The 25792-nt window shown below is 47.0% G+C and overlaps 6 protein-coding genes across 11 annotated transcripts in view; 4 read left to right on the forward strand and 2 right to left on the reverse strand.

Annotated features, from left to right (window-relative positions):
- The window catches only part of ttc29 (tetratricopeptide repeat domain 29), a 37778-nt gene extending 34413 nt beyond the window's left edge, over positions 1 to 3365 (reverse strand). Inside the window, exon 1 of the mRNA XM_037260359.1 lies at positions 3281 to 3365. The gene's annotated coding sequence lies outside the window, so the exon portion shown is untranslated. The remainder of the gene's footprint in view (positions 1 to 3280) is intronic.
- The window catches only part of LOC119128163 (endothelin-1 receptor-like), a 35095-nt gene extending 31603 nt beyond the window's left edge, over positions 1 to 3492 (forward strand). Inside the window, exons 1-7 of one of the 3 annotated variants that reach the window (XM_037260371.1) lie at positions 1385 to 1743; positions 2236 to 2363; positions 2441 to 2639; positions 2713 to 2865; positions 2936 to 3069; positions 3138 to 3246; positions 3331 to 3492. In XM_037260371.1, the coding sequence (XP_037116266.1) occupies positions 1402 to 1743; positions 2236 to 2363; positions 2441 to 2639; positions 2713 to 2865; positions 2936 to 3069; positions 3138 to 3246; positions 3331 to 3393 (1128 nt within the window). In that variant the 5' untranslated portion in view covers positions 1385 to 1401 and the 3' untranslated portion in view covers positions 3394 to 3492. Of the gene's footprint in view, positions 1 to 1384; positions 1744 to 2235; positions 2364 to 2440; positions 2640 to 2712; positions 2866 to 2935; positions 3070 to 3137 lie in introns of those variants that run through there. The other 2 variants (XM_037260372.1, XM_037260370.1) reach the window with 2 other exon arrangements.
- A 583-nt stretch (positions 3493 to 4075) lies between these two features.
- Positions 4076 to 7324, forward strand: LOC119128146 (transmembrane protein 184C-like). Of its 3 annotated transcripts, XM_037260342.1 has the most exons (12): positions 4089 to 4188; positions 4505 to 4629; positions 4702 to 4832; positions 4912 to 4948; positions 5021 to 5226; positions 5303 to 5377; positions 5680 to 5773; positions 5834 to 5946; positions 6019 to 6118; positions 6190 to 6267; positions 6346 to 6439; positions 6516 to 6814. In XM_037260342.1, exons 2-12 carry the CDS (start codon positions 4513 to 4515, stop codon positions 6776 to 6778), a joined length of 1308 nt encoding a protein of 435 aa, XP_037116237.1. In that variant the 5' UTR covers positions 4089 to 4188; positions 4505 to 4512; the 3' UTR covers positions 6779 to 6814. The 3 variants fall into 3 exon arrangements, with proteins under 3 accessions (XP_037116235.1, XP_037116237.1, XP_037116234.1); XM_037260340.1 differs by having other exon boundaries at positions 4076 to 4159; positions 6346 to 7324; XM_037260339.1 differs by having other exon boundaries at positions 6346 to 7324.
- Positions 7325 to 8023: 699 nt separating this feature from the next.
- Positions 8024 to 14960, forward strand: LOC119128115 (serine/threonine-protein kinase DCLK2-like). Of its 2 annotated transcripts, none has more exons than XM_037260281.1 (17): positions 8024 to 8357; positions 8426 to 8556; positions 8914 to 9491; positions 10374 to 10753; positions 10997 to 11123; positions 11407 to 11532; positions 11594 to 11682; positions 11762 to 11834; positions 11906 to 12011; positions 12074 to 12131; positions 12297 to 12416; positions 12487 to 12633; positions 12690 to 12823; positions 12898 to 12975; positions 13047 to 13143; positions 13458 to 13538; positions 13632 to 14960. In XM_037260281.1, exons 3-17 carry the CDS (start codon positions 9101 to 9103, stop codon positions 13728 to 13730), a joined length of 2106 nt encoding a protein of 701 aa, XP_037116176.1. In that variant the 5' UTR covers positions 8024 to 8357; positions 8426 to 8556; positions 8914 to 9100; the 3' UTR covers positions 13731 to 14960. The 2 variants fall into 2 exon arrangements, with proteins under 2 accessions (XP_037116176.1, XP_037116177.1); XM_037260282.1 differs by having other exon boundaries at positions 8426 to 8506.
- Positions 14961 to 15267: 307 nt separating this feature from the next.
- Positions 15268 to 22973, reverse strand: LOC119128098 (SH3 domain-containing protein 19-like). Its single transcript, XM_037260237.1, has 17 exons — positions 22750 to 22973; positions 21549 to 21585; positions 21122 to 21162; positions 20981 to 21041; positions 20838 to 20914; positions 20704 to 20777; positions 20478 to 20634; positions 19403 to 20362; positions 17880 to 17994; positions 17500 to 17710; positions 17294 to 17434; positions 16735 to 16772; positions 16449 to 16642; positions 16345 to 16373; positions 16061 to 16235; positions 15841 to 15935; positions 15268 to 15775 (listed from the first exon to the last, which is right to left on the reverse strand). The coding sequence occupies exons 1-17, from the start codon at positions 22838 to 22840 to the stop codon at positions 15668 to 15670; spliced, it is 2604 nt and encodes an 867-aa protein (XP_037116132.1). The 5' UTR covers positions 22841 to 22973; the 3' UTR covers positions 15268 to 15667.
- A 1055-nt stretch (positions 22974 to 24028) lies between these two features.
- Positions 24029 to 25363, forward strand: tm4sf5 (transmembrane 4 L six family member 5). Its single transcript, XM_037262042.1, has 5 exons — positions 24029 to 24289; positions 24509 to 24589; positions 24690 to 24832; positions 24905 to 25097; positions 25178 to 25363. The coding sequence occupies exons 1-5, from the start codon at positions 24116 to 24118 to the stop codon at positions 25193 to 25195; spliced, it is 609 nt and encodes a 202-aa protein (XP_037117937.1). The 5' UTR covers positions 24029 to 24115; the 3' UTR covers positions 25196 to 25363.
- The last annotated feature ends 429 nt before the right edge of the window (positions 25364 to 25792 follow it).

Below are 25792 nucleotides of genomic sequence, written 5' to 3' on the forward strand. Positions count from 1 at the left end.
ACGCCTGTCTGGGACTGTTTGATAAATCTGAACCAACTCGTATTTGAGACTTCCCTGTCTGGGACTGTGTGATAAACTCGTATTTGAGACCCTTGACATCAGAGGCTGGTTGACAAAACAAATACTCAACAAGCACCTATTTATACAAGTATAATCACTTGGAAACACTCATTCCTGTGGCCTCTTGGAAAAAGAAAAATCATAAAATCGGTCCCTTCTGGCACTGACAAAAACACAAACAGTATTGATTGACATTAAATTTGCAGAGTTAGGGTGAAAATGACACACATGATATTGTCAATGATTCTGCCTGCAGTTGGGCCGTTGCCGCACTTGAAATTGGATTTCATGTTTCTCCAAGTGCGTTCTTTCGCACAAACTTGTCAAAGTTGAATTTGACAACCCGCCTTCGTGTGTTTTCTCCCAGTTTTAAAGAAATAGACTGGACGCCCTAAGTGAGAGTTTCGATGCCTTCAACAATAAATGATACTGAGAATTATAATATGGAAGAAGTGGCAAACAGTTTTAATCAGTTCTTTGTAAATGTTGGGCCTCAAATAGCAAAAAACATACGTACCGATTCCAGCGCCAGATGTAGGCAACAGAGATAAATTAATAGAAAGGAATCCTCACTCAATGTTTTTGAAGGCAGTTGATGAAAATGAAATCATTAACATTGTAAAACAATGCAAAAATAAAACATCTACTGACTGCAATGGGATTGATATGATGTTAGTTAAGCAAATCATTGAGGGGATTTCAAAGCCACTTGTGTGTAACTTGTCATTTTTAACTGGTACATTCCCAAAGAAGATGAAAATTGCTAAGGTCATTCCTCTTTATAAAACTGGGAGCAAACACAACTTTACAAACTACAGACCTATCTCAATATTGCCACAACTCTCAAAAATATTGGAAAAGCTTTTTAACAGTAGAATGGATGGATCTTTGGAAAAACATAAATTATTTGCAGAGAACCAATATGGTTTTAGAGTAAACAGATCAACAGCACAGGCATTAGTCATCTGTTGTTGACATCGTAAGAGGATGGAAATTGTATGCATTTGATTTGCCACACAACTTGTTAAAGTCTGAAGTCACACATCTCATCTTCACGGTTAGGTGGGGACTCGTCTTTTCTTTCTAAGTGAACCAATTAGGCCGACAACGTAAAGAACATGTGACACATGGCAACACTTTGCTTCAAACGTACTAGTAAAGTCAAGGAGAGGCCGCCGACTCTTTATTAGCCAAAATAAAAGCAAATTTGTGTTTACAAGATGTTCCACTGGGAGGTGGCAAGGGGGAGGAAGGGCGTCGACATGTGTCCCTCGAAAGCAGAAACCCACAGGACGAGCTTCCAGATACAGACCGAGTTCTCGAGGTCCATCCGTTGCAACAATGCTGTCTTCACTGCTGGTTGTTTTGCTTCTATCAGCCCAGTCCCGTTGCCATGGGAACATCTCAACTGACCCAGGTGACACGGAATCTCCCTCGTCCCGGTCCGACTCTTCCGCCATCCCCGGCTGCACGAGGACCACGGCCATCGACGGTACCTTCAAGTGCATCAACACCGTCGTGTCATGCCTCATCTTTGTCGTGGGCGTCGTCGGCAACGTCACCCTGTTGAGGATCATCTACCAGAATAAAGGCATGAGGAACGGCCCCAACGCTCTCATTGCCAGCTTGGCCCTGGGTGACCTCATCTATATCGCCGTTGACATTCCCATCAACGTATACAAGGTATCTGTTACCGTCTCCCACTGAATTTTGTAACTTGGTAGTACATTCAGATGATATCATTATTACGATATATTATATCAGATCTTCTAAAAGTTGTGGGGTGGGCCCCCCAAGGAGGGCAAGGAGCAACCCAAGAATTTTTAAAAAGTGTTTTAACCATACTAAAATAAAGTGTAATCGCACACCCGCTACAGTAGATGGCAGTGGTGGTTTTTTTCCGGGCAAATTGATGCACTTGAAATATTTTCCATTTCAGACAAAAAACAATATTAATACATTCATTCTTTGTTGTAAGTTGTTCTGTATTTCATTTTTTTTCTTTAACGTTGAAAGGGATACAATGGAAAGAAAGAAAGAAAGAAAGAAAGAAAGAAAGAAAGAAAGAAAGAAAGAAAGAAAGAAAGAAAGAAAGAAAGAAAGAAAGAAAGAAAGAAGCTGTATCATAAATGGAAGGAGTGATGACGGTTTTAAGACAAATTCTCGTGTTTGTAGCTTTTAGCTATGCGCTGGCCCTTTGAGGACAGCCGCTTTGGTCTCGTCCTGTGCAAGCTCTTCCCCTTCCTCCAGAAAGCCTCGGTCGGCATCACCGTCCTCAACCTGTGCGCTCTCAGCGTGGACAGGTAGACGCGCACACACCGCCCGAGAATATTTCTGTCCAGGTTGTACTTGAAGCGGAACTGCAAAATGGTGGCGCCAGGTACCGCGCAGTGGCATCCTGGTCACGGTTACCGAGCAAGGGCATTCCCACGGCGACGGCGGCGGAGATCCTGGCCATCTGGCTGCTGTCGGCCGCGCTAGCCGCGCCCGAGGCCGTCGGCTTCGACATGGTCACCTTTGAGTACAACAACGTTACCATGACGACCTGCATGCTCCGGCCCACTACGCCATTTATGACGGTGAGTGAGTGTGACCAAAGTACTCACACTCTACTCAAGTCAAAGTACTTAGAGTCTCTGACTTGTGTTTCAGTTTTATCGGGACGTCAAGGACTGGTGGTTGTTTGCTTTCTACTTCTGCGTCCCGCTGGCGTGCTCCGCCATCTTTTACGGCTTGATGACCTGCGAAATGCTCCGACACCGCAATGGAAGTCTGCGGATTGTATTAAGCGAACACTTGAAGCAGGTTGGACTCAATTTGTCGCCCATGATGACGAGGACGATCAACATCGATGTTAATGCTTCCCTCGCCAAAGCGTCGTGACGTGGCCAAAGCCGTCTTCTGCCTGGTGCTGATCTTCGCGCTGTGCTGGTTCCCGTTGCATCTCAGTCGCTTGCTCAAGAGGACGACCTACAAATCTCACGACGCACATCGATGTGACCTCTTGAAGTATACTTGTAGATAACCTTTCCATTCTGTTTTATATCAGGGATTTCAAGTTGTTTTTATTTGTTCAGCTTCCTGTTGGTGTTGGACTACTTCAGCATCAACATGGCCACCATTAACTCCTGTATTAATCCCATCATCCTCTATTTTGTCTCCAGGAAGTTCAAAAACTGCTTCAAGGTAACGAGATGTTTCTTTTTTGTAGCCGCGATACCTGAAAGCATGTCGGTCATCTTCTTGCTCTGTGTGTGTCTTTTCCTGCAGTCCTGTTTGTGTTGCTGGTGCCAATCCAACTCCGAGCTGCTGTACAAGCACACGCAAAGCTGAGCCAGGAGAGAATCAAGAACATGGAAGAGAAAAGACAGTTTTCATTTTATTCACAGTCAACTCCTTTAAATGTGTTACAGGAACCATATTTTACATAAAAATGTGCGCACGTTTCATGTTTCTCACATTCAATTCCCTGTAAAATGTGATTCTGTAAATCCTCTTTACTAACCAGTGCCCTCTAGTGGCTGGTTTAAACACTGCATCACATAAATCGTTTTTTGTTTTACTACAGCCAACAAACGAAATCAAACGGGTTCTATCACTCCTATTTGTAAACGTTTTATGCATGTATACAAGAGGCCAATACTTAATTCCCGTTTTTTTTCCGTTCCACTGCTCATTTCACTTTATTTTAAATATACTCAGATTAAGAAAATACAGACACGGCCCAGTAAATATGACTTAAAAAAAAAAAACATTCAGTCATTAAGCTATGCGTAAAATCATTTTTAATATCGAAATCTGCATCTTCACGTGACTGAGCTCGCGTACGTGACGCAACACACAAACAAGGCGAGCACGCGCATCGCGCTCGCGCGTACGTACGTGTTCTGTGGATGGCGATTGATTGATTCAGCAGCTAAATCGGCCGGTGGTCGTCGGTCGGGATCGCATGGCGGGACCTGGGAGGAGGTTACGACGGTTTGGGGCGGGGGACACAAGAGGCGTTGCCTGGTAACAGAATCCCCCCCCGGCAGCCTGCAAGAAGACAGCAGAGCAGGCCCACCAGCACCTCCATCAACACAAGCTTCGACGTTTAAACGTAAAAGAAACAGTATACATACCTGTAAGGTACAGACATTACTACTTGCAATATTTAAAATGATATTTTTATTCAATACACAATATTTATTAAAGAATACTCCTTACCGTTTGTATGGAGCCAAGATACGAGTGGAATTTAATTGTGGCCAGACGTAATGTGAATACAAAAAGCTATGAAATAGATGTAATGAGTGCACAAAATATGAATTTATGGCTCCGTTTTTGGAGAGCTCAGTATCCAAATCTAGTGCCCAGACTTGGGAAAGGGGGGAGGGGGTAAATACTAAATAGTGAACTAAGTGAATCTCCCGATCGATATTAAAAGCTGTCTCACGATGTATAGGTCCCGCAATGCCGTGCTCGTGCGTCCAGTGGCGGCGATGGATCCGCCCGCTGGTTCTGCTCCTATACGTTGTCCTGCTGTTGGCTGTGGTGCCGTTGTGCGTCTGGGAGCTGCTCAAGGATAAGGTTGGGGAATTGTCTTGATGAACGTCCCCTCTGAGCTTCTGAGTGAGTGTGTGTGTGTGTGTGTGTTTTCAGGTGGGGACTCACGGCAAAGCATGGTTCATCGCCGGTGTCTTTGTCTTCCTCACCATTCCCATCTCGCTGTGGGACATCCTGCAGCATCTGGTGCACTACACCCAGCCGGAGCTGCAGAGGCCAATCATCAGGTGAGCACCACCACAATTTAAACCCTAACCCCAGTAACCATGGCAACATGTAATTAACTACTCACTTGGACTTCCTCAGGATACTATGGATGGTGCCTATCTACAGTCTGGACAGCGTGAGTCAAAACACATTCATGTCCACTTCCCAATGTGTCCTCACAGTGTCCCTCACTGTCTTGTCTCGCCAGTGGCTGGCCCTGAGGTATCCCGGCCTGGCCATCTACGCGGACACGTGCAGGGAATGTTACGAGGCGTACGTCATCTACAACTTCCTGGTGTTCCTGCTTAATTTCCTGAGTAACCAGTATCCAAGTCTGGTGCTGATGCTGGAGGTGCAGCAGCAGCAGGATCACCTGCCACCGCTTTGCTGCTGCCCGCCCTGGCCCATGGGAGAGTAAGAGGCGGGGGGTGGGGGTGGGGGGGGTTCGCAGGAGTAGCGTGTAAAAAAATAAAACTTCATCTCCCGTCAGAGTGCTGCTCTTCAGATGCAAGCTAGGAGTCCTCCAGTACACTGTGGTTCGGCCCGTAACCACGGTGACCGCGCTGTAAGTTCCCTTCTGTACTTCAGATGCCGGTAACTCATAAAGTAACATGACACTTTACTTTTCTCAGTTTTATTTGACTGCATTTACTTTACAAAAGCAAAATGTCAAGGGGTTCCCATTTAGTCCGTTGTCACGGTGACGGGAGAACATAATTCAAGTAGACCCAATGGCAACACAGCATGATTTGCTACCACTACGGCGGCGACACCGCAGAATGGTTACGGAAACCATGGCGACGCACGACCAACCGTGACGACAACTCTGTGACAAAACACGCGATTCACTTCCTGGGTGTCCCTCAGGGTCTGTCAGCTGTGTGGCGTTTACGACGAAGCCAACTTCAGCTTTCGCAACGCTTGGTCCTACCTGGTCATCATCAACAATATATCGCAGCTGGTAAAGAAATGATTTTTGGATTTAAAGGATTAAGTCTTGGATAAAACTGTATGTGTGTAGTTTGCCATGTACTGCCTGGTGTTGCTCTACCGAGCGCTAAAAGAGGAGCTGACCCCCATCAGACCCGTGGGCAAGTTCCTCTGCGTCAAACTGGTGGTCTTCGTCTCCTTCTGGTATTAACGTCAACTATCGAGTCAGAATTTAGATTTCACACAGCACCTGATGTCATCATGATGTTGGTCCAGGCAGGCGGTGTTGATCGCGTTCCTGGTGAAGGTGGGCGTCATCTCGGAGAAACGTACATGGGACTGGGCCAGCGTGGAGGCGGTGGCCACTGGACTGCAGGTGAGCACAGACAAGACAACAAACTTGAATTTATGATCGCAATGCTGTTGTGTATTTCACCCACAATCCAGGACTTCATCATCTGCATAGAAATGTTCCTGGCGGCCATTGCGCACCATTACACCTTCACTCACAAGCCCTACATACAGGTGCGTGCACACACACTCACTCACTCATTCGCTCGCTCACACACACACACACACACTAACTGTAGGTGAAACATTTAGGAGGCAGAGGAAGGAACGTGCTTGGATAGCTTTCTGGCCATGTGGGACTTCTCGGACATCAGGGCCGACGTCACCGAGCAGGTCCGCCACGTTGGTGAGCGCGCGCCCCTCCCTTCTGCCGCCGTTCAAACGAGAACACAAAAGAAAAGCCGAACCTTTTTGTCCCTTAGGCCGCACCTTCCTGGGCCGACCCAACAAGATGTACTTTGGCGCGGCCGCCCGACCCGAGCACAGCGAACACACCGGGCTGCTGTCTCAGGATGCCGCGCCCGCTTCTGTGCCCACCTCGCCTTCTTCGACCGGTCGCTACCAAGGCCTCGGACACACCGTGGCCCCGCACTCTGTCTCGGCTCCGGCGGGTTTCACCGCGGCATCCTGGGCACAAGACGACGATGGCGACCGCTCACCAACGCAGGCGGGAGAGGCGCATTAACAGGTCAACATGCAACGCTTGCTTCTCAGTGTCATGAATGGAGCTGGGCGACCAAATGCAGCTTGGACCAGGGTTTATTGAAGGAACTCAAAAGTTCCTCGACTTGGTACGAGAATAACTGAACAGAAAGACCAAACAAGGCGAGAACAGACAAGCAACTAGAGAAACACGAAACAAGAAGACATGCGACGCAAACAACCCGACAGGAGTGAGGGACAGACAGGACTTAAATACAAGACAGCTAACGAGAGGCAGGGTGAGGGTGATCACACTGATCAGGGCACAGGAGGGGAGGGGCGAGCACACAGACACGCCAACCGAAACTATGACAACATTAAAACAAGGAAACGAACTGTGACAGATCTTGACACTCAGTCAAGATGTGCCACTTTGTCATACTTCCTTGATATCAATTCCATCTTAGGAAATTTCAGGGAGCACAAAAAATGTCCCACTAGTAGTATGTATATAAAAATAGACTTTAAGTTTACATATTAAGTCTGCTTGTTTTATGTGCAATAAACAATACGGTGAAAATCAAACTGACTTGCTTCCTTTAATATTTCTTTACGTGGCACTTGATTCTGGATGAGGCGATCTGGGCCCAGCGACAAAACGATGGCATCTCGGTTCTCTGCAAATGAAATGAAGAAATGATTTTCAATATTGCCAGACAACACATGCTAACTCAACATGTACGTACATGTACGTACACTTAGACAATCATCAACATTCACCGATGAATACACTCTGGCAGGCACGGACGGCTTAAGGATTTTTTTCCGTCCCGGGGCGAAAGAGGTGCTTGACTGATACATAGATATAAATAAAAAAAACATAACAAATAAAAAAATATTAATAATAATAAAATAAAATAAAAAATAAATATACTTTTTTTTTTAAATGACCGTGACTATATTAGCAAAAAATGACCATGTATAGTGAGGCTTTTGTTTAGTCACAAAATGATCATATATATTTTTTAGTAAAAAAAATACATTTTTCATCTTAAATTGACAAGGATGGGACAAGATTAAGCTGTGGGGGTCGAGGGGGGTACACAAAAGACGCGGAGAGAGAGCGAAGGGGATCGAGAGTGACAGACTGGCGGTGTAAGTGAGAGAGACAGAGAAAGAGAGCTTAGAGAGCGAGAGAGAAAGAGAGCGAGAGTGACAGAGAGAGAGAGAGACAGAGAGAGAGAGACAGAGAGAGACAGAGAGAGAGAGAGAGAGAGACAGAGACAGAGAGAGAGAGCGCCTCGGAGGAGGGGCGGGAGCGGAAGCTCGTTGTGCCGGCGTCTCCTCTCTTGCCTCTGCTGCAGCGGCCGCGCAGCTGCTGATACCCGGACCCCGTCGCGGCGCATCCCTCTACGAGCTCGCCGCTTCGAGATCGCCAATCCCCGGATAGCGTCTCGGCTTTGCCCGAACCGGTCGTCGTCACGGTCCAATCCACATGCAGCCGCCGTTTCAGCCGGAAAATACCGGAACCTGCGCACCGGGGAGGAGAGAAGGGAAGGGTTGGGGAGGGGAGGGGGGGGGGGGAGACTCCATAGCAACAAACCGGCTCCACGGCATTATTGGTAGGTGCCTCCCTCCGCCGTGCACGCGTTTGGGTGGATTCGTGCTTTTGTTCTAATCCTGTGTGCAGGTTGTGCCGAATGGGATGTAAGGCAAAACACGTGACTGGACTGCACCTGCAACCTTGACTGACATGCTTGCATGCTGCAAGGTGATGCTGAAGCTCATCTGACCTTACGGCGCGTGAAAACCGGCTCATCGGTGAGCTTGTGGCCGGGGTCAGACAATGTCTGGACCTGGAGGCTGCTGCTGCAGGATGCTGTCGTGACCTCTATTCCCAAATCAGGCTTATCGCTTCTTTTTAGGATCTCGATGGAGATTTGCTTTCTGTCAAAATTATTGTGATTCATAGAAAATGATTTCCGTTTGACTCCAAATGAAGATTGTCAGAATAAACTGATAATTTTGTAAAGCAAGTACATAAATTGTGCACCCGAAATGCTAAATTGCAGCCTCAAAATCCAGAATGAAATTACATTTAGCAGAATTTATGGAGGGTCAGCTTCATTGTGGCCATTTGTTACAGCTGTAATTAAATATTTCACCTCTTATTTTTAGGATCCAAGTGGATTCTCAACTTCCCACCAGAATCTTCCCATCTCCTGAAATCAGCACTCCAAAAAAATCTGGAATGGCTTCCTAGAAACATTCCAGAGCAGTCTTCTAAAAATTTCCACAGAAGCTTCTCAAGATGAATCGCAAGTAGCAGGACTGTCCATCTGGACCCGATTCTGACATCAAGACCATGGAGGTGGAGCACTTTGATGATCGCGACAAAGTCCGTCGAGGGCGCTCAGCTCGGGCCAAACGGGACGACTCGGGCCCGAGCTCGCGGGGGAGCAGCCTGGTTCCGAGCCCGGCGCACAGCACCAACTGCAGCTACTACCGCACGCGCACTTTGCAGGCGCTCACCTTGGAGAAGCGCGCCAAGAAGGTCCGCTTCTACCGCAACGGGGACCGCTCCTTTAAGGGACTGGTTTACGCCGTTTCCAGCGTCCGCTTCCGCTCATATGACGCCCTGCTGGTGGAGCTGACCCGCTCGCTGGCCGACAACCTCCACCTGCCGCAAGGGGTGCGAACTATTTACACCATCGACGGCTCAAAGAAGATCAGCAGCCTGGATGAGCTGGTGGAAGGTGAGGACAATATTTCCATGGTGATCATATGGGATGATTGACCAGTGGTGTCAAACTCCGGTCCGCGGGCCAAATTTGGGCCGTAGTGTAATTATCTTTGGCTCGCCAATGTGTCAATACTAAAATTACAAATCGTCTTCACTAATAGAGATGTTGCTAGCAAGTTTTATTACCGTTCATCTTTTTTTTTTTTTTTTAAATTGAACAGTTATACTAGTCTCTGATTTCAAAACTAGTGTGTTGTGTAGACTAATATTAGGTGTTCATACATTTATTTGGGTTGACAGTCTTAATGGCCCTCCGAAGGAAACTACAACTATGATGCGGCCCGAGACAAAAATGAGTTTGACACTCCTGCCATAGGCGCACTCAAGAATAGCATCTATACGTTTTTTTAAAATAAAATTAACAAGCATTGCTTCAACCTATAGACAGAATAACAATACTGACATACATATATTCTTTATCCTCTGCGAAGAACAACTAATATAGCAGCTTACGAAGGAGTTGCTAGTGTCTCTTTCTCAAGCATTTGATCTAAATACAGACTGAACAAGAAGGGGACGAGGATTGACCCTTGAGGGACACCAACATAATCCACGTGTAGTAGCTATCTATGAAATACTTTCCGGATGCATTTTATTAAGACTAAAAGGATTCCAGCTCAAGGGACTTGAACTGCTCCTTTACATCCGCTCATCAATATTGATCACTGTAAAGACCGCTAATGTGCACTAATGTACGGAAACAACATCATCACTTTGTGACATAAAAGCAGACGGTACAACGCATTACACACAAAAAGTCGCGAGGATAGTTTGTAGGACATTTTTGGTTCATCTGAAATTTTAAGGTCCTCACAACTCACGTTTCCGTGCTCAGGCGAGTGCTACGTTTGCGCCTCCAATCAGCCTTACCGTAAAGTGGACTACACCAAGATCTCCGTCCCGAACTGGAAACCCGGCGTTAGTTCCGGGAGCAGCGCGGTGAGCTCTAGCAGGTCTTCCGCCGCGTCTGGCGCAACCGTGACCGGAGTCGGCGGGAGCGTCAAAGAGCGCCAAGAAAGCCGAGAGAGCAAAGACTTCATCAAGCCCAAGCTGGTGACGGTGATCCGAAGCGGCGTCAAGCCTCGCAAGGCGGTGCGGATCCTCCTGAACAAGAAGACAGCTCACTCCTTCGACCAAGTGCTGGCCGACATCACGGAGGCCATCAAGTTGGACTCGGGAGCCGTCAAGCGGCTGTACACTCTGGACGGAAAACAGGTGAGCTCAGTTCGGAACACAAACTTAAGCAGAGATCCATTGTTGAGATTTTACCTTCGGCGTTTTAAGCCAAGACAGTCGAACTTCTGTTTGAAGATTCTCTTTCTGCACAGACTAAATGGATCACGAGACTATTTTTAGACATACACTCACGGATTGAAGAAAGATAAAAAACAGACAGGGCTACTGACAGCCCAGAAGGCTTCAAATAAGGTATAAGCAGTGTTTTATTTTTTTGTGTAGCTGACATGTTTGCAAGATTTCTTCGGGGACGACGACGTGTTCATGGCGTGCGGTCTGGAGAAGTTTCGCTACGCTCAGGACGACTTTGTGCTCACTCACAGTGGCAAGACGGCGGCCTTTGTTAACGGTCTGGCGCCAACACAATTACAAATACAGACAGCAAGTGGAAATATCACAAGTGTTAAATCCAGGTCCAGAAAGTAAAAAGCAGAGCTACCTCAGTTTGGTTTGATTCTTCTACTCAATGGGAAGCTGAAGGAGCTCCCCAGGTAGAAGCACCTAAGGCTTAAGCCAATCTGTGGCAGCCATTTTACTTTCTGGATCTGGGACCTTTGTCTAAGATACACTACTGGTGCTCATATCAAAATATCGTCATCTTTTTGTGTAATTAGTCTTCTCGTCTTCTCTAGAATGTCGAGTCAAAGTGACTCGTCCTCCTGCCTCTCAGAAGACTTTGACTCCTAAGAGTCCCAGTGGATTGGGCTCCTCCAAGGCCTCAGTAAAAGCAGTGCCGCAGTCAAAGTCACCAGGATCAGGTAAAACATTCAAAAACCGTTCATAGTTGTTTTGAATCTCGTCCTCATCGCTCTTCCGCAGCCAATGAGACGTCAGGATCCCAGGTCCCCGCAAAGTCGTCCAGGTCGAGCCCCTCCCCCACAAGTCCTGGGACTCGCAGCAGTCTCAAGGTGAGCTATTCAGTTAAAATTAAATATCTCGTTATCTCATCTTCACCGAGACGATCAAGCATCTCTGCTTCGTCTGCAGGTTTCTTCTCATCGCTCCTCTTCCGCGGACATCAACGGCGCGGATGAGCACGCCGATGACGTCGCTCTCGAAGGTACGTTATGGCGTCCTTCCAACTGTTTGTCCAACGGCCACGTGACCACACCGTCAAACATCTCTCCCAAGTGAACGGAAACCTGTCGGTGTCGTCATCGCTCATCAGCAGCAAGTACAAAATCGGGAAAGTGATCGGCGATGGGAACTTCGCGGTAGTGAAGGAGTGCGCTGAGAGGTAAAGACAAGGTAAGTTCTTGTTAGGTGAAAGTGGAGTGACGGTTCTGATGTTCCTGGCAGGTCAACTGGGCAGGAGTTTGCACTGAAGATCATTGACAAAGCTCGCTGCTGTGGGAAGGTATTTTATGACTACACAAATTAGCATTTTGTGCAGATTAATATCAGTGTTGGTGTCCCTCAAGGGTCAATCCTCGTCCCCTTCTTGTTCAGTCTGTGTTAGATCAAATGCTTCAGAATCCCAATTCTGGTTATGATGGCCATGCCTTGCCTTCTATTCAAACAGGAGCACTTGATTGAGAACGAAGTGGCAGTCTTGCGTCGTGTTCGACACCCCAGCATCATCCAACTCATCGAGGTGGACGAAACGCCGTCTCAGCTCTTCCTGGTCATGGAGCTGGTCAAGGTGCTCCTAAATGAGTGACGACGTGTTATCGGGACAAAATTGCAACTCGGTCTCTCTCTGCTCGCTTTAGGGAGGTGACCTGTTTGACGCCATCACCTCGTCCACCAAGTACAGCGAGCACGACGCCAGCGCCATGGTGTACAATCTGGCCGGAGCCATCAAGTACCTGCACAGGATGAACATCGTGCACAGAGACATCAAGCCAGAGAATCTGCTGGTAGGTGTCAGGCGGACGGCCAACGTGGACGCCAGACACATTTTTGTTCCCGCCAGGTGTGCGAGTACCCGGATGGCACCAAGTCCCTCAAACTGGGAGACTTCGGTTTGGCCACGGTGGTGGAAGGGCCGCTTTACACCGTGTGCGGCACGCCGACCTACGTGGCCCCAGAGATCATCGCCGAGACCGGGTGAGAAGACACAGGAAGCGAGCACAGATGTTATTCAGAGCTGGCATTTATCACTTGTGGACATTTGTGTGTAGTTACGGTCTGAAGGTCGACATCTGGGCAGCGGGCATCATCACCTACATCCTCCTTTGCGGTTTCCCACCGTTCAGAAGGTCAGTGAACCTAACACAGTGGAGGGTCAAAAAGACTCCAAAACAAAACATCCGCTTTCAATCTTCCTCAGCGAGAACAACATCCAGGAGGAGCTCTTCGATCAGATCCTCAGAGGGAAGCTGGAGTTCCCGTCTCCGGACTGGGACGCCATCAGCCTCCCTGCAAAGGTGACAGCTACAACCATCCATGAAAAACACTTTCCCACAGTTCTTAGCAGCTTTTAAAGACCCACTCGAAGATTTGTTTCTAAATGTCGTTCAATATCAATTAAAATACTCATTTTAAAATAAATAAATAAATAATTAAATAAATAAATTAAAAACAAATAAATACATACATAAACAAATCTATTTTTTCTACATTATGCATGCATGAAGACAATTGTTGAAAATATGTAAAGGCTGAAGATTTTATGGGGGGGCCACGGTTGTTCACTGTCTCCATCTCAATATCGTAACGAGTCCTACGACATGTTCCTCAGATGCTGATTAGTCAAATGCTGCAGGTGAATGTGGACGCCCGCTTCACAGCAGACGAGGTTCTTTCGCACCCGTGGGTGTCGGTAAGCTTGCATCCTTGTGACCGCCATCTTATTTATTTTTTTTATAACTGTTCTAAATAAAGACGCCGTTCACTGCCGTGTGCGCTCATGCAGGACGACGCTCCCGTCGACTCCGGCAACGAAGAACCGAGCGCAACGGAAAAGGAATCTCCGGGGCTAGAAACCAAGCAGGTTCCTTCCCCGCTGGTCTAGACATCAGCTGGACCAGATCTTCTCCTGGAGCATTTTTTTTTTCTGGAGGTCAATTTTGGAGGACCTAATATCCATCTGTGACAATCCCCCAATCCCGTTCACGCAATCATAATAGGCGTGTCCTCAACTCTTCTTACAAAAGAAAAAGGACGCACCAGTCCAGTGTGTCCATCAGGACGAGTGGCCAGATCATTTCAAGTCTTTCTTCGTACCCAGAATGTCTTCCACTTTTTCTGGGAAGATGCATCCCATGCTACTTCTGTTGGTATTTCCCAATCTGAGGCCAGAAGCACTGTGCCTGTCTGCACTGATCCACACAGGGTTTAAAAAAAAAAAAATGGTTTCAGGCCCTGTTGGCGTACTACCTTGTTGAAATTCTAAATATGTTGTACATGTTAGCTGTCATGTGAGTGTGAATCTGTCGTGAAGTCGGGAATTGTGACGACTTCGGGTGGGGGGGAGAAAAAAAAATCTGGTGCTTTGGAACTAATTATTCCATTCCTCCATCATTTTGTATGTTGTTTGTGAAGGTGGAATTTAAAGCAGGGGTGTCCAAACTATGGCCCCTGGACCATTTTTTGTAATGAAGAGGAAGAAATCCAGCTTTTATTCTTTTTTTTTTTTTAATAAATGCATAATACAATAGTGCCTCATTTCAATGGGGAAAATGATTTGATACATCTTGAATTCAAGATGAAGAATGTCAAAAGCGGCAAACGGAAGGGAAAGTTTGGACACCCCTGATTTAAGCAGGAAGATTTCCAGCTGTCGACACGATGCAGTGTTTGAACTTTTTGGCTAGAGCCATTCTTAAGTATTACAAGTTTTCTCTTTGCTTTACACCAAACCAAAAGGCGCCTTGATGTGTCGACACTGTTAGCATTAGCGACGCAAGGTGGGCTAGCAGCTAAATTCTCCTCCTTACAAACATGCTTTAATTTATGTTTACGTATGTGCTAGTCGTCATGCTTTAGTAGCCTTCAACCAAGTGCCGTAGATTAGGACGTTTTCCAAAACGCTTTCCATGACAAAGGTCCTTTTGAATAGCATTTGTGTGTTTTTGCCAACCAACACTGGCAACCTTAAAAAGACATTTACTGTAGGAACGCTTTGCTAGCCCCAAAGCATGTGATGTGGTTTTTCATCAAACTGGTGACGGTGCGTTCAAAGACTTTGAAATGGAGGACGCAGATGCATTCAACTGTGAAATAAAACTTTGAGAACGTCGAATTTGTCTTGTTTGGAAATCAGAGCTGGGCCGAGGCATATAATAAGTCAGCCACTAGAGGGCCCCCGTGAACAGAATGTCGTATACAAAAGTTTTTTTTTTTTTTTTAATTGATTATTTTTTAAACTAAAACTCCTGCACATTTTTACATTTTATGACCTAAATTTTCACATTAATTTGTTTTTTATTACGTCATTTTTATTTTTTATTGCACTTTATCGTCCTTGGCTTGCACTGAGAAATAAAGTTGGGACTGTCTTTTCTTAAAGGAGAAGCTCATTCAAACAAAAACAAACAAGGTGAACATAATTAGAGGAATTATGCAAAGTTTTATTCAGATTTAAAAGTTGGAATGTTTGTTGTGATTACATTCATGTAATTTTGCCCAAGAAGCATAACATTGTTCTGGGAAAAAAAAAAAAAAGACTTTAAAACGCTCCATTCCACATATACTCTTGCTCGTGTGTCAACATGCACTCAACCAGGAAATATCCGACAATATTGGTTAGTTGTGTTATTCAGTATTCAAACAAATGTGTTATGACTAAAACAAGGAACCAAAAGAGTCCAGTATTGAACAGGATGGGGGAGGGAGCAGAGGAGGCCAAGGCCTCTCCATTTGCCGCTTGTCAATCAATGTAGACTGGAATATTGTTGTCCTCACCTCCACCGCGAAGCCCCGAAACATCCCGTCGGCAGATTGTCCTCGTCAAAGAAGCTCAATGTAATTTTTGGGCACGATTCCACGCTTACCGCCGACAACTCCCTCAATCCATTGCTCGTCGGCACATTCCACCTGCGTGATGATGTCGCCAGGCTGGAGGAAGAGAACAACGGACAAGTCAGATCAACGGCGTGATTTCAGCGTTTTGAGAAGTTCACCTTTACTGTCAGCTCGTCCTCTTTCTCGGCAGTGAAGGCAAATAAAGCTTTGGCGGTGACCTTCGCTGCGGCTTTCTGGCTTGTGATTGGCGGAGCTGGAATGGAAAAAGCGATTTGGTCAGCGTCTTGATAAACTTGGGAATTTGTTATTTATTTTAAGGTATGAGTGACTAAATTATAAATATATAATTTTGCATTTAATTTTATGTCTGTGTCACACCTTGGCAGGTCTGCGTGAAAGCTGCGGGGTAAAGCCCCTCCCTCCCGTCCAGTCGCCCTCTTCTCCATTCAGCGTCCACATGTTCAGTTACTTGGATATACGCCCCCTTGTGGAAGGGGAGATCTTCTGCGGTCTGACCAGGAAAGTCAAATAACGCCACTGCCCACTCCTCCACCTGAATGTATTTAAATAAATCAATTTTTGTTGCAATAATTTCTGAATCAAGTTGGAATATGATGTCATTAATTTTTACCATATTTTAACATGCATGATTTTGCACTCACCTCTGCTGCTTTTAAGGGCATTGTTGCCACTGAGGAAAAACACAAAAAGGAAATATTGATTTGTGTCATTTCAGAAGGAAAACAAAAAATTGGATGAGTCTCACCAGGACTTTCCGGCGGGAGGCCCTCGGTGACTCGGGTAAAGCTAACCGGGAAGAGTCCGACGCGTCCGTCAAGCTGGCCGCGGCCCCACTGTTGATCAACTATCTCCAGGAGCTCAATGGCGTCCCCCTGGGAGAAGGTGAGCTCGTTGGCATCCGCCCCCTCAAAGTCGAACAAAGCGACGTAACGAGGGCTGCTGTGTGCACACACGTCGACAAAAAAAAATCTGTTTAAAAATAAATAAATATTAAAAAAAAAAAAAAGAAGATGGCGTTTGGCATGTCCAACCTGACAGGAAATGGCTCAGGATGTTCCTGCATGGACGGCTGCCCAGACAACACGGGGGTCGGGGGGGAGAAACAAACAAGTGATGGTTAAGTGAGTAATTGCCCCACCCCACTATGTTAAATAAAAACCAAAAAAAAATCATACATTTTTGAATGTCCGTACAGTGTTTACGCTACAGATATTCCAAAATTTCAGACGTGTAATAAAACTTCCAAGTTTGTTAAAGGTAAAATTTTGGGTAGCATTTAGCATTCAACGTTAGCATTACGCTAGCTGATTTTGGTTAGACAAAGTTACAGTACGTGTGTATGTGCTTTGCTTCAAAATGTACACGTTTAAATAGACAATGTTGAATTTGCATGTTTCATGTTAGATTTACAGTGAACTTCAAAAGGTGAGTAACAATACTCTTCTCCAATTCAGACGCCATTTTAAAGAAGGAGCATAAAATCCACATCTAGGTAAGTCATTTGGTGAACAGTTGAGAACGAATTCCACGGACAAAAACGCCCACGGATAAAGTGTCCCCACATTCTCGCGTTATGGAACCACCTCATACCGGCAACCGAGTCTGCAAGGATGGTTCCGGGGGCAGTACGTCCAGGTCTATGAGACATTCGGATGTGCTGTGAAGCGGCGCGACGAGGGAAGGCGGAGCCTCCGGCGGCAGGTCATCCAGGATGATGAGGACTTGTTGTTTCTAGGACACAAAAGTTTGCTTGTTGACGCACTTTAGACTCATATTTGTGATTCTGATGTTTGTACCATGCAAGTGGGAAAGAGCAGATGTCCGGGCCTGGGGCGAGGGGGCAGAGGCGGCCCTCGTTTGGACGCTCTGTGATTGGCTCCCACGAAGGAAGACGGCGCCTGCGGCTGAGGTTTGTTCGCCGACGGGATGACGGCGGGAGGCGGTGGACGGGCGGGGACGGATTTGATGGACGGAGGTCTGGGGGGGAGTTGCTTCACATTTGAAGGCCTTCGGAAAAGAAACGTTGAGTGAGGTGCAGACTAGTTAGGCTAACGTTAGCATGTTTGTGGTTCGCATCAATTAATTAATTCAATGCCGGCCATTTTTTTGTTTTAAGAGTACAAGCCACACTTGGATCCAGTGATTAAAAGAAAGCCGCACACGTTGTCGCTCTTACCGTGGGGGGAGCGGAGGATCGCAAATACTTTCAGCCTTCTTTAGGCTAGGCAGCGACAGTTTGGCGTGGAGCGCCGGAGCCTTGCAGGGAACCGGATTTGTTTCCAGGGAGGAACCTGGAACGATGCAAATGGCACAACAGTTTAATTTGGAAAATCAAACTGATTGTCTTGCTCACGTGACAGTTCTCAAACAAACCTTCCTTCTTCCATCCAGCAATAATAAAAGAAATGCATTTAAAATAAAATGCCAATTCTAATAATTATAGTTTTAGAACCCTAACATGTGGTTTCAGTTAGCTTTATTTTTTGTCAAAGCATGTTTGTTTTTATTTTATCTCTCAAATGAAAATGTTGTTTCAATTTGACTGATCTTGTTAGCTTTAGTTAACAATAATAACCTCAGTCCACACAGAGGCTCCTTTTTCGGCGCACACAATCGGCCAATGTTGAAGCGGACAAGCGCGATCGTCTCACAGTGGCCGTGCACGTTTACGTCGGGCCTCAAAAGCCGCATTGTGCTACGGCGCGCTGCTGACGTTACCCACAATGCAACGCGGGAGGTCGGCCAGTTTAGCGGAGTTGCAAAGACTCATTGTTGATTTCTCGCTTCGGAAGTGGAGACAACAGAATCGGATTTTGTCTTAGCGCAGGCACGGAAAGCAAAAGGTTTCCTTGCCTGGTGTCATTTCCGGTGACACATTTGCCTTTCTTCCAGTGGGTGCGGCGTTTTTTGATGCGGCTAACAACAGGCGAGGTTTCAGGGACAACAAAAGCTCCCAAGTGACCTACATACTCACCCATCTCATCCATCAATTTGTTGGGTAAACAGTGGGTTCCAAAAGTCTACACACCCCTGTTGGAATGCCAGCTTTTGTGATAGGTAAAACAAATAAAATCACTTTTTAACCATTTTTCAATTGAGTATTGCAGTTTCGTGACCTACTCAGTCGGAAAAAAAAAAAAAGGGTTCACGAGAGGACTAAAAATAAACAATGCAGAAAATGTGGTTGCACAAGCGTGCACACCCTCCAATGACTGTTGTGTTGACAATTAAGCACTCGCTTTCAAAGTCGTGTCGTCGAGTCAACATGTGAAGGTATCACATCTGGTTTACCCCCAAATCGGGTTTAGCTTTTCTAGGGGGGTTTTCACTGACGGTTTTGTACTGACAGAGTCATCATTTGCTCTTCCGACTCCCATGAAAGAGAAACAATTCACAAACATAATTAACGGCAGGCATGTTTGTTTGGCGGTGAGCAGTCTTGTGCTTTCGTCACTTTGGAATTCTTTCAACCTTGGTCTAATTAGCCACACAAACATGCTTTGGAAATTGAAACGTGGGCTGAAGGAACTACTGGTTGCAAAAGTTTGGAAATTATATTTCCTGGTCGCATCTCTTTTAGACTATAAAAAATTCAATAGGGGTGTGTAGACTTTTTTTACCAATCTAATATTGGGGGACGGGGGCATTAATGAATTAAATAAATAAATAAATAAATAAATAAATAAAAAGATTGTGTACCTTTAAGAGAAGAAGACCTAGCCGGCAGGTTAACGGTGTCCTGAGTTTGTGACCCCCCGCTGACCTCTGTGGAAGGTCTGGGGGGGCGGGTTGGGGCCACATGTTTGTCGGCAGGTACCTTCTCATAAGACACACTTGTTCGTGGAGCGATCGGTGGTCTGGATGCAGATTTTGTGGATGGGGTCTCATTGGGGGAGGGCGTGGCTTTGGGTGGAGGGAGCCTGGGGGCTGGCACAGGTGTAGTGCAAGGGGAGGGGGAGGTGGTGCGAGTCGGAAGGGGCTCTGTAATTGGCCGTGGTTTGGAATTCGGGACTTCGGGGGTGGGTTCAGCAGAGTCCACCGAAGCGGATTTGTGGAGGCTTTTGGGTTTAGGCGCAACTGTAGGGGGGAGCACTTTGGCAGGTTGCCCTTGGAGACGAGGGCGCGGCCGGGGTTCGGGTTTCTTGGCGACCACTTCTTCGTTGATGTCTGAGGCGCCACGGTTCCCCTCGGGCGTCGCCTCCTTCTGCTGCTGCTCAAAGGCCTGGATCCTCGCCTTCATGGCAGCCATGATGTCGTCGTCCTCCTCGTCCGATTGGCTGAGACCACTGTCGTCACCTCGCTCCTCCGGAAGACCCCAGTCGTCGGAGCTGAAGGCCTCCAGGAGCTCTTGGAGGTATTTACCCTGACTCGCGTCCTGTTTGCTGATGTCACAGCGAGCGCGGGCGGCAAGCGTTGCCAAGCCGTCCTCTCGCAGTTTCACCAAAGTCTGAACCTTGACCTCGTTGCTGATCGAGGTCACGGCGGGCTTAGCTCGGGGGCGGGACCTGGGGCGCTCTGCCTCGTTGGGAAGGGGCGTGGCACACGGGGGCTGTTCCGATCGACCGTTGTCAGAAGGTGCGGTCAAAGGTGAGCCGATTTCAGCGTTGGCTTGAGACGGAGCGGCGGGGCCGGGCGGACGCTGCGGTTTGACATGTTTCACTGGACACAAAAAACGATTCAGACGATTACAACTGCCTGTACAGTTCTCTATTCACAAATTGTGTTTGATTTCTGTATTCTTGTTACGGCTTCAAACAAATGAGCGTTTTCTCACCTGGAGCGCCAGGAGAGGATCCAGTGTCCGTCTGAGTGGCGATGGTCGTTCGATAAGCCGGATGGGACGGCGATAATGACGATGGCGGCGATGGAGATGTTTGCACAGCCAGCTCCTGCGTCTTCTCCCTTATCACCTCATCATAGGACGGAGGAGGCTGCGGGCGGGAAGGAAAATTTAACTTCCACGTGGCGAAGCACGGCATCACGGGAGGGAGCGCCGCTACCTGTATGGACGGCGGGATTGTGGGTCCCCAGATTTGTGCGGCCGGAGGAGGAGGGGGCGGGAAGGCGCCGGGCGGGAAGGCGCCGGGCGGGAAGGCGCCGGGCGGGAAGGCGCCGGGCGGGAAGGCGCCGGGCGTTCTGGCTAACCAAGAAGGGGAGGGGAGCGACTCGGCCGAGAGGATGGTGATGTCTGGTCGCCTTGCAATCAAGACCCTGAACACAAAGTACATTGGAGGAATAAAAGGCACGTGATGATGGCGCAAAAGACAAAAGCCTCACCTGGGGTCTTCGTCCCGGTTTCTGTCTCGTGGAGTGTCAGAGAAACTGGACCTGCTGGTGGCTGAAAGACAAAAAGTATGAGGATACATTTGGGAAAATCCAACCCGAGGCTCATTTCTTCCAAACATTTTGCACACTCACTTCTTTTGATGGCTGCTCTGAGGGACCAAAGTGGACCTTGGCTGCACAGAGAGAAAAATGGAAAATCCGAGTTAGCTCAACAGTTAAACAGATTTCAAGATGTTCTGAATGGAGCCCGAGATTTTTCTTTGTTGCCAGGCAGATTAGGACGGGACACCAACTCAACACACACACATTCAACAGAACCACTTTGAGGTTTGCCCCATAAACACACGCTGACACTGCCCCCGGCTGGTTACCATGCCAACAGCCCAAATACTTTCAAGAGTGTGTCAGAGGAAAGAGTAAGGGGGCTGATGGGGGAGGGGGGGTGCAGACACAGCAGAATGGGGATGGACTTCAAGCACAAAACTTTCGGAGAGGCCAAAAGAGCCGATGAAAAGATCGCATTACACACAGACACACAAAATAGCAAAAAGTGTTCAACCTGAGACGATTTTCAGGCTTCCTCCTACCAGGGCGACCTGCGGGGACACAGACGGACGACACAAAGGTCGCGACAGGAAATGTGTCATCAGTTGGCAGTCAACCTCAAAAAACAAAAAAACAAACAAAAAAAAGTCCTCTTTTCGTCAGCGCGTCTTCTCCCCACGAGAACCGAGACGGATTTTCTCGCCGCTTTTCCGCCGTACTCCTGCCTGCTCCGGACTCCCAACTCTCCTGGCTCGCTCCTCTCCAGGAAGTCACTGCGATTGGCTGCGGAAACTTCTGCCAGAGTCCTGGCGCTGCTCTTAACACTTCCAGATGTTTGCAGCCCCCGCCCTCAACCCAGACAGCAGTTTCTTGTTTTGATCACGGCTTTCACTAGTTGCTCGGGTTTTGTGTATTACTGATGTTTTCTATGAACGTGACGTGATAGTTTAGGAGGTGGACTGAGTCCCATCTAAAGGGCCCAAAATACACAGTCCGCCAAAAACACCTGCTCAGCGGAGACCCTGCTCATCTGATACCATGATTTAATCAATCTGATATTTTCTGACGCACTCCTATTATTTGTTTATTTTGTTATTCTCAAAACATATTTCAATGTGACACGGCAAGAAATTCAACTCCAGGGTAGCAGGTTAGCCCAGAAAGTCCCACAACTTGTGAGAACCAAAACAAACAAACGATAACAAGTTATGGAAATGCTAATCGCTATTTCACTGTCTGCAAAGATGCAAATGCGGCAAGGTGCTGAGGCAGCAGAAACACAAATGAAAGAGGTTTTTGAGTTTCACATGATATTTACAAGACTACAAAAAAAAAAAAAGAGGAAAGTGTTAATTCAACGTGCAGGGATAAATAAGCGTGAGGGGGGGCTGATGCCCACCGTTCCAGTGCAACAGCTTCCGGGATAATATTGCGACTTTTTCTTGACAAAATGCAACTATATTTGGGGGGTAATTTAAGACTTCACATCCCTCGAAGATACTTTATAGTACTTGTATAGAGTATTAGTTTTTCCTCTTCAAATAAGAACGTTACTTTGTGACTGTAACTTTTTTTCCCCTCGTCTTTTTTTTTATTTTTTTTTTAAAATAATTTCTCCCTGTAAGTTTTATTTGGACCCCCTGAAGTAAATGTCACGCAGAACAACGGTAGATTCAGGTAGCTGTCGTGTCTGTGTCGTGCGGTGTTGTTTTTACCTTCGTTGCCGTTGGACTGTCGTCGGACCACTTGTTCCCTGACGTCCCTCCTCATACTCTCCTCGTCGTCCTCGGGCCGAGCCTCGGCCATGTCTGCCAGATTTTTCGCGTTTCCTTCCCCAGGCTGCGACTCTGCAGTGCTCCGGCGGTGTTATTGTTGTTCGGCCAAACTCCCGACAAGTTCGAGCAAATGCCGTCGACCATAGTTATGAATAAGTTACGACACGCCCCTTTATAGCTGCCTGCTAACGCTAAGCTAGGAGGGGCAAACTCGTCGGTTAGCACGGTGTATTTGTGTGGACAGGGAAAAAAATCACGAAAGAAAAAGAATGCCGGCAAATGTTACTGCATTTGCTTGCGCAAAACGTAGCACAATCAGAACTAGGGAAATGGGAATTATAGTTTACAGGTAAAAAAACATTTTTTATCGCTGCTATTTAAACAACTATCCTGTTTTAGGAGAGGGCGTTTTGACAGTAATAATAAAAAAAATCATTAAATCGGTTGATAAATTAGCAATTTGTAACTTAATTTCCAAGTCCATGCAACACCTTTAATGGGAACATTGCCCCTACAAACATGGCTGCCATGCAGGGACGTTGATTGACTAAGTGCAGCAGCGCTATGACGTATGCCCCCACCACCACCACCACCAAAAAAAAACACGCCCGCACGCACACATACATACATACATACATACACACACAATTGAAACTTAGCCTGCGCTTGGCCGTGACGTCGGCACCCATAGCGCAAAGATGGGAACACGAAAATGCCACAGGCAGATGAATTCAAAGGAGTAATTTGAGAACAGGCCTGTCAGGTCATAAAATTACTCTTGGCTCCAGAAAGGTGAGGAAATATTGACAACAAAAACCGAAACAGTTACTACTAAAGTCAACTGAAAACATGTAACGTAAGAGTTTGATTGAAACTACACTGCCAACAAATTCACAGCCTTATAAATCTTGGATGGATAAACAAAAAAACATCCTCTCCATAGTTCAATGATATGATGAAATGGATTAACAAAGAAAAAATACTTCAATAATAAAAAGTGACCCCTCCGAAACTACAATTGTGAAATGCTGTAAAAGGAAAGACCAGCTCTCTTTATCAGCTCTGCATTGATTTATGACAATGACGAATAACTTATAATTAATAATTCATTCAATCTGCTGCTGTAAAAAACACACAATCAGCAGCCTATCACAGGTGGGAAAGAAAAGTGCGCATCCACCCTCGGTGGCCTTTGTTCCTTCCCTGTCTTTGCTTCCGCTTGGACGTGTTTGACTTTCAGCGAGTGACGCACTCGGTTTGCCCGCCTCGTGATTGTGGCAGCAAAGCCCCGGAAAGCCAAGCAGGGATGTGTTGTACGGGCAAGTGCGCCCGCCTGGTGGGCCTGATCCTGCTGCCTTCGGCCTTCGTTTGCATGATCGCCAACCTCTTGCTATTCTTCCCCGATGGCAAACGTCTGGATAACGATCAGATCTCCTTGCAGGTGTGGCTGATGGGCGGTCTCATCGGCGGAGGCCTCTTTGTGAGTATCACGGCAAAAACGCCGTCGTTGTTTTGAGGGTTTCTCGGCAGGATGACGTCAAGAATTTGATGAGAATTATTAGAAAGAATTTTGTGATGACTGACTTGGTTGGTATTGACAAGAACTTTTCCAAGGTGGCATCAAATTCATCAGGTGCGTCTCCATAACGCGTTTGAGGTCCAGCTAACATTTTTGACCCCCAATTTTCTCTGATTTCAGATGCTGTGCCCGAGCTGCTCTGCTATCAGGGCCGGGGGCAAGGGTTGCTGCGGAAAGGGTTGCTGCGGCAACCGCTGCCGGGTGAGTGCTTGAGATTAGAGCGCCATTAGATAACGAGCAAAGGCAAACATGGGAGGGGACGGGGGTGGGGAGCAGCTAACATCCGGGTTCATCTCACCAGATGTTGAACTCGGTGTTCTCGTCGGGTTTCGGTCTGTTGGGCGCCATCTACTGTTGCAGCGTGGCCTCGGCCGGCCTGGCCATCGGCCCCAAGTGTCGCGTGGAGGGAGGCGTTTGGAAGTATCCCTTCGAGGAGCTCGGAACGTGAGTGCCTGCTCTTTTGGCGGGATTTGAGGGATCACGAAAGCTCACATGGAAACGGGCTCCTCCTGCCAGGGGTAGTGAGAGCTACCTGGTGAACCAGACCATATGGGACATATGCCAGTACCCCAAGAATGCGGTGATGTGGCACGTGGTTCTCTTCTCCATCCTGCTGGCAATGAGCGTCCTGCAGATGGCGCTGTGCGGCCTTCAGGTGGTCAACGGCTGCCTGGGCTGCATCTGCGGGGACTGTCGCGAGAACAAGGAGGTAGGCGAGACATCGGAGCTTGGAGCGAGACTCCTTACACAGATTTCCCCACCCTAGCTAACTCTTGTTCTCTGTCGCAGGATGAAAGCGGCTTGTGAAATCCGCTGCTGGGATGCAAAGGGATTCTCAGATCGGGATTTTCTTCTCGACAGATTTTATTATTGTGGCACCTAAATCTATTTTGACTCTATTTTGTGTACCTTTCCTAACAATGTGACAATGGCTACTGACTATAGGCATGGGCCCGAAATCTGACCATGAGCAAAGAAAATCACGCTATTAAAATTACAGCTGTAAAATGACTGTTTTTGAAATATTTGGGGGAATAAAAACTATAATTTCATCCAACTATATTTTTTATTGTACCATGTAAACACATGAACGATTATTTATCAAGTTCAACATCTCACGCGTGACAAAGTGTTATAGCGACACTCAGTGGAAGAATCATGCAACGGCATTGCAAATAAATCACGTTGCACAGGCTTCTTGTTTAATTCACTTTCCAATTGCGAAACATTCAAACATGATGAATCACTATGAGCTCGCCGCCAGACGCGTCTCGTATGTGATTAAACGTCTTCTTCTACAGCTAATTGGATTGTTGGTGTTCAGACGGGGACAAAGGTTCGACGTCGAGGAGGAGGAGCGGCAAGTTAAGCCTTTAAGCATTTGTTGTCAAACGGTGGCAGTTG

This window comes from Syngnathus acus, chromosome 10 (assembly GCF_901709675.1).
Source record: "Syngnathus acus chromosome 10, fSynAcu1.2, whole genome shotgun sequence".
In the NCBI taxonomy this organism is placed as follows: domain Eukaryota; kingdom Metazoa; phylum Chordata; class Actinopteri; order Syngnathiformes; family Syngnathidae; genus Syngnathus; species Syngnathus acus.

Excerpts from the sequence above, each read along its gene's own strand:
- LOC119128146 (XM_037260340.1), top strand. The coding sequence starts at position 4,513 with ATGCCGTGCTCGTGCGTCCAGTGGCGGCGATGGATCCGCCCGCTGGTT. Across the intron at positions 4,949-5,020 it reads CTATCTACAGTCTGGACAGC|TGGCTGGCCCTGAGGTATCC; the intron begins GTGAGTCAAAAC and ends TTGTCTCGCCAG. Across the intron at positions 5,378-5,679 it reads GTAACCACGGTGACCGCGCT|GGTCTGTCAGCTGTGTGGCG; the intron begins GTAAGTTCCCTT and ends GGTGTCCCTCAG.
- LOC119128115 (XM_037260281.1), top strand. The coding sequence starts at position 9,101 with ATGGAGGTGGAGCACTTTGATGATCGCGACAAAGTCCGTCGAGGGCGC. Across the intron at positions 11,683-11,761 it reads GGACTCGCAGCAGTCTCAAG|GTTTCTTCTCATCGCTCCTC; the intron begins GTGAGCTATTCA and ends CTTCGTCTGCAG. Across the intron at positions 11,835-11,905 it reads CGATGACGTCGCTCTCGAAG|TGAACGGAAACCTGTCGGTG; the intron begins GTACGTTATGGC and ends ATCTCTCCCAAG.
- LOC119128098 (XM_037260237.1), bottom strand. The coding sequence starts at position 22,840 with ATGGCCGAGGCTCGGCCCGAGGACGACGAGGAGAGTATGAGGAGGGAC. Across the intron at positions 17,995-19,402 it reads TAGGTCTTCTTCTCTTAAAG|GTTCCTCCCTGGAAACAAAT; the intron begins GTACACAATCTT and ends GCATCGTTCCAG. Across the intron at positions 17,711-17,879 it reads GATCCTCCGCTCCCCCCACG|GCCTTCAAATGTGAAGCAAC; the intron begins GTAAGAGCGACA and ends TCTTTTCCGAAG.
- tm4sf5 (XM_037262042.1), top strand. The coding sequence starts at position 24,116 with ATGTGTTGTACGGGCAAGTGCGCCCGCCTGGTGGGCCTGATCCTGCTG. Across the intron at positions 24,290-24,508 it reads TCATCGGCGGAGGCCTCTTT|ATGCTGTGCCCGAGCTGCTC; the intron begins GTGAGTATCACG and ends CTCTGATTTCAG. Across the intron at positions 24,833-24,904 it reads CCCTTCGAGGAGCTCGGAAC|GGGTAGTGAGAGCTACCTGG; the intron begins GTGAGTGCCTGC and ends TCCTCCTGCCAG.